The 6,000-nt window shown below is 34.0% G+C and overlaps 1 protein-coding gene and 1 pseudogene across 3 annotated transcripts in view; both read right to left on the bottom strand.

Moving 5' to 3' along the window:
• Positions 1-228: 228 nt before the first annotated feature.
• LOC129514018 (ribosome biogenesis protein NSA2 homolog) lies at positions 229-1,026 on the bottom strand (annotated as a pseudogene).
• Positions 1,027-2,704: 1,678 nt separating this feature from the next.
• Positions 2,705-6,000, bottom strand: part of CENPK (centromere protein K) — a 41,328-nt gene continuing 38,032 nt past the window's right edge. For all 3 annotated transcript variants that reach the window (XM_055332855.1, XM_055332854.1, XM_055332856.1), the window contains exons 10-11: positions 4,202-4,255; positions 2,705-3,576 (exon numbers count right to left, since the gene is read on the bottom strand). In XM_055332855.1, coding sequence (XP_055188830.1) covers positions 3,418-3,576; positions 4,202-4,255 — 213 coding nt within the window. In that variant the 3' untranslated portion in view covers positions 2,705-3,417. The remainder of the gene's footprint in view (positions 3,577-4,201; positions 4,256-6,000) is intronic.

The following is a 6,000-nucleotide window of genomic DNA, read 5'->3' as shown; positions in this document are numbered from 1 at the left end:
TACTGTATTGCATATCTGAAATTTGCAAAGAGAATAGATTTAAAAGTTCTCATTACAAGTAATAAAAAAATTTTTTTAAAGACCACTTATTTTAATAAATGTCTATTTCAACTTTTTTACAGAAGAATAAATGTCTTGATGACTGTAGATATGTAAGGTTGTTTGGTAGCATCCAGATCCACCACAACAATGGTGGTCTTCCTGACGGGTGTGTAGTCTTCAGTAATTATAAGGGATTACTTGTCTGAAACTGCTGTTAAACCAGCAGAACTGCATTTACGCATCCATCATTTTCAGGATTGTTTGTAACCTGGGCATATTTTCCCCAAATAACTTTGCCTCCTTGTGTCACAAGGCCCAACTCACTCACGTTCACTTCAATGACAGTACGTTTGGTAATAACACCCAAAGTTGTATATAGTGGGGATGAGGGATTCTTTTTTACACCGAATATTGGCAGGCAAAAGGTGGCTTTCAATTCAGGATGTGTTACATGGGCCTTTTTGAAACGTAAGCCCATTGGCCTAATGAATCTTTGGTATTTAGGTGGTTTTCTAATAAAGCCGTCTCTAACAAAGCAGACTTTAGTGACCATCCTCTTCCATGCTTTTTTCTCTTTCCTGACTTTTAATACTTCTGTTTCTCCCTGAGCACGAACTTTGGGTAAAGGAACTTCCCACTTTCCCACTTTCTATTTTCGCTTTTGTTTAATCATATTGGAAAGTACTTTAGCTTGGGACTGTCCCTCCCTGTCCAGTAGATATGCAGGTACTGCTCCCTGTGGAGTCTTTTCATCATCTTTTGTTTGGTGTTTCTCTATTCATGCATCTTGATAGTCTTTTTCATTTGTATTTTTTCAGCATGGCGCTGTTTATGGTAGAGCTTAGCTTTCAGACCAATCATCTTTTTTGCTTTCTTTGAACGTTCATGACCCCCTCGACCTTCTTTCTTTCTCTTTTTCTCATGGTAATCCAAACGATAGCCATAGCACTTCCAGTGTAACTCAATATATTCATTTTGTGGCATGGTGACAGCCGCTGGGCACCAAGAGGCTCTCTAGCTTCGGGCTCCCGGCCCGCAAGCTCCCTCCATGCCAGCAGCAACCAGTAATAAAAATTTTTAACTATGGTGAAAGATGTGTGGTGATCATTTCACAATATATATAAACATCAAATCAATGTTATACACCTGAAATAATAAAATGTTCTATGTCGGTTATACCTCAATTTAAAAAATCATAATGAGGGATGCCCGGGTGGCTCAGTGGTTAAGGGTCTGCCTTTGGCTCAGAGCATTATCCCAGGGACCTGGGATGCAGTCTTGCACCAGGCTCCCTGCATGGAGCCTGCTCCTCCCTCTGCCTATGTCTCTGCCTCTCTCTCTGTGACTCTCATGAATAAATAAAATCTTAAAAAAAAAAGTCAGTAAAATAAAAACAATCCTAAAGCTTAACAGATTTCAGTGACTATCTTAAAGCAGTGAAAAGTGAAAATACATAAAGTTCCTCAGAACTTGAAATATTTGCTCCAACATTCTTAAAACCACAGAAAGCTTACAAAAGCTGTAAGCTTAGATGGAGTAAAAATCAAGACTAATTCTAGTATACCTTACTTTGTTCATAACTGAGACCAAAAGTGGGCAAATTGGGATGCCTGGGTGGCTCAGTGGTTGCGCATACCTGCCTCTGGCCCAGGAGGTGATCCTGGAGACCTGGTATCAAGTCCCAAATCGGGGTCCCTACATGGAGCCTGCTTCTCTCTCTGCCTCTCCCTGTGTTTGCCATGAATAAATAAATAAAATCTTAAAAAAAAAAAAAAAAGTAGGCAAATAATCTTGCTATGTAAGAAGCCTGGAAGAAGTAGGATATTACTTCATCAAAGTTTTCTTTAATGCCTTATACAAGATATCAAAAGATCCTAACCAGTAAAATGTGAAATGAAGATTTGTCCAGTAAAGCAAGATGTCTACTGCTGAATGTATTTCTGTAATTTGCAATACAAAGAAGTTCATGGACAACAGCACTACCTACTTTGTAAAATAACTCTCAGGGTTATACTGAATGAACCATTTCTCCCATCTCCAGTAACTTCAAGAACTTAAAACATGCTCATTGCTGTGACTCCCAACTGGAGTATTCTAAGCAAGGTACTTTATATGTCATCTTTCCATAAAAGAACTTACATTCTCTGAAATGTAATAGTGTTTGTATTTTATCTAAAAGGGACAGGATATACTTGGAATAGTATTTGTTTACTTTAAGAAAGTTGAAGTATTTAAGGTATGCAAGAAATACGGATAAACATTAGAAAGCATTTTCAAATATAAAAGTACACACTAAATCCTCTTAGAAAACTAATGATACAGGGATGCCTGGGTGGCTCAGCAGTTGAGCATCTGCCTTTGGCTCAGGGCATGATCCTGGGGTCAGGGATTAAGTCCCTCATCAGGCTCCTTGTGGGGAGCCTGCTTCTCCCTCTGCCTCTGTCTCCACCTCTCTCAATCTGTGTCTCTCATGAATAAATAAAATCTTAAAAAAAAAGAAAAGAAAAGAAAAGAAAAGAAAAGAAAAGTAATGATACTAAAAGGAACTGGTATTCTTTAGTTTGGCTTGTATGTAACCTTGAATGAGTCTTATAATACCCTCATTTTTCTGCCTATGAAAAAATCTATTTATTAAAATATCACACCACATCACCAAAAAAGCTAGAGATTTTTAGATAAGAGAATTTTATTTAGAGAATTAACAAAATGTTATGAACAGAATTTTGTTAGCAATAATTAACAGAACAAAGAACAGTTCAATATATATCACTTATATAATACTAAAATATAGTTTTCATGCTACCTTTATCCATTAGTTTTCTGTCTCAACTTTTTAAAAAATCTAGAAATCAGGCATATACATGGAACAGATTTACTACATACATTCAAATTATGATTCCTTCTATGCCAGAAACTGCCAATTTAAAAACCACCTGCAAATTAAATGGCCTTTCCAATATAATTCCTAAATTTAAAGATATAAACACCAAACACAACTCAAAATGCATAAAATAAACTCACAAATTTCAAAAGGGAAAAGATTATATTAGCAATATCATAAATTAACAAAGAACTTTCCAAAGAATACTGCAAAAGGTAAATCAAATTTTACAATGATTAAGTCTAGAATATTTTTTACTTGCATTCTTTTCCATCCAGTTGAAAACATCAGAGAGCACTGACTGAATTGAAAGGGCCATTTATAAATGAATAGTAGATGACATGTGTCATTTTATGGATAAAAGGAAGAGGGACTATGTACTTTGATTTGCAAATAATGTTCTTTATCCAAGTAAATCCTCAGTATTTCCATTATTTTCGAATGACAAGATTCATTAAGTACCATGTGAAAAAAAAAAAAAAAAGACCATCCTTTTACTGATGGAAGGCTTCTAATCTTATTTGTGTTGGATCTTCTGGATGTCTCAAGGCAATTCCATTACGAAGGAGCAGCTCAATATAAGGTGGCCAAAATGAATCTCTAATTTTGATATATGGATCATGTGGAACATCAAATAATCTATTTATAAGAATCTAGGAAAAAATATCATTCAAAATATACCATACTTAGTTAAAAAAAATTCATCTATAATAAAACATTAAAAATTTGTTTGCCAAAGAATGTCTATCTCTTTTCTCTTTGAATAACTGCTTAATCATAATTTCTATGTATTAATTTAAATAACTGATTTTCTTCATTTAAAAAAACTACAGATATTACTACATGGAAACCTCTTTAAAACTGGGTACAAGTTTCTGCAACTTTGTGGAATCCTTAAACTCACATATGTAGTTCAGATAGAATAGAGATGACAACTAAAGATTCCATCCATGTAAAAGTACAGGGTTTCAACTGTGTAAATATTAAATAACACCATAAACATTTTTTTAAAATAATAATCTTGGGAATATGATTAAGTGCTAGTCTCCAAATTTATGTTCTTTTAACAAATGACAATACTCTTTCTAGTAAGGTATAGAAAACAGACACTAGTCTTATATTAAAGATAAACTAATATAAATATATTTAATAAAATATTTAATAAAAGTTGGTATATTTAAGAACTAATGCAGTTATTTTGTTTTGAGCCTGTGTATAATTGTTTAGAAATCACTAATTAAAAGAAATCTTGAAGACAAAACTACACAAAACACTTACCTCTAATATTTCATGCAGTGTTATCAGCTGTGCAGTTGATTCTTTAATGTTTTTCTTTGACAAAAATGTGAATAAAAAAGAATTAATCTTTCAATTCCGCCAATGGCAGATTAGACTATATTTATAACAAAATTTTCAAAGGTTAGCATTTCTTACTGCAATGGTACAAGGTACACCAAAACAAAATATTTATAATTAGGTGATTTTAAAAGCATTCTAAAAGTAAACAATCTGCTTGTACTAAACAGGTTCATAAAAACAAAGTTCAAACAACCCCTAAGTCATATCTTTTGCAATTACAAGAAGATATAATTCAGATTATCTAAAAATTCATAATGGGTAAATTATACATATTATATATACACTTATGTAACTGAAAGTCTATTGTTTGAACTCTCTAATCAAAACATTTCAAACAAATGGCATTCCCAACTGTATTTATATAGCTTTAGGATAGGAAATTTACTTCCCAAGGAGCCTTGTTCAGCTTTCTAAAGTTCTTGACAGTTCCTAATGTTAACTCAACTCACTGCTTCTTTTTCCCTTGGAATGTCAGAGAATAAATCCTATTCCAATTCGATCCAAGAATTCCTCAAATATTTGAAGAGAGGTATTAGGAGCCCCAAGTCTTCACCATACTCATCACCATATTAATTAGTTCCTTATTTTTCCCAAGCCATAGCCTTGCAGCCCCTCAATATCATGTTTGCTGTCTAAATGTGCTTTAATTTATCTTGTTTTTTCTTTTTCAATCCAGTCTCCACATGATACATGTGTGACTTAAATAACAAAGATGAAAAGGAAGATTCACACTTCCATACTTATAGATGCTGGAATTTTATTCAAGTTTATTCATCAGCTTTTGGACATCTATTTTGCCCTGACCTCCCTCAGAGCATAGCATCATCTAAAATGCCTAAACCTCCTTCTTGCATCTAGCTAAGATAGGTCTCCTTCATTTTTTAATATTTTAAAAAGAAAGGTATTCTATGTACCTCCACTAAACATTATCCTTACTTTATTTGGGCTAGTTCTACCCAACTGAAAAATATAGTCCTAATTCTGTCATCCAATATATTTACTATCTAGCTCTCTTAGTTTCTTATCATTTGCAAGTTTTCATGACTATGCCTGCTACCATTTATCTAAACTCCTATTAAAAATATTCCATAGACCATCTCTTCGTGCCCATAGGTCCTGTCCCTATGCTTTAATAAAAACACTTTTTGCACCAAACCAAACCAAACAAAAAAACCACCATTCAAAGGGACAAGAATCTAAAGGGGATCTACTAGAAATCTCCTACTAATCTTAATCAGCAGTTTATGAGCTCAGGTATTTAATTAATTACAAAGTCACCTACTGTAGTGAAAGCTAGTACCTTTCTGATAACCATCAAAGATTAGCAGGGAAGTCACTACAAAGTCTTATGTAGCAGCACCTGGGTGGCTCAGTAGGTTAAGTGTCTGCCTTTGGCTCACGTCATGATCCGGGATTACAGGGATAGGACCCCATGTCGGGCTCCCTGCTCAGTGGGGAGTCTGTTTCTCCATCCCCCCCTTGCCCCACTCATTCTCTCTCTCTCTCTCTCTCTCAAATAAATTAAAAACTCTTGACCAAAAAAAATTTAAGGTCTTCTGTAAGTACAAATATGTTAAAGAAAGAGTAAAAATAAATGTGATTCCTCAGGAAAGATAGTAAAGCTGGATATCAAAAACTCCTGGTCTCTAATACCTTCTCTTTAAAAAGAAAAAAAGAAAGAAAAAAAATAAAAAGAAAAAAGATTTTATTTATTTACT

Source organism: Nyctereutes procyonoides, unplaced genomic scaffold, assembly GCF_905146905.1.
Source record: "Nyctereutes procyonoides isolate TBG_1078 unplaced genomic scaffold, NYPRO_anot_genome, whole genome shotgun sequence".
In the NCBI taxonomy this organism is placed as follows: Eukaryota; Metazoa; Chordata; class Mammalia; order Carnivora; family Canidae; genus Nyctereutes; species Nyctereutes procyonoides.
The sequence above is the reverse complement of the archived record's forward strand: the minus strand, read 5'-3'. Positions and strand labels throughout refer to the sequence as shown.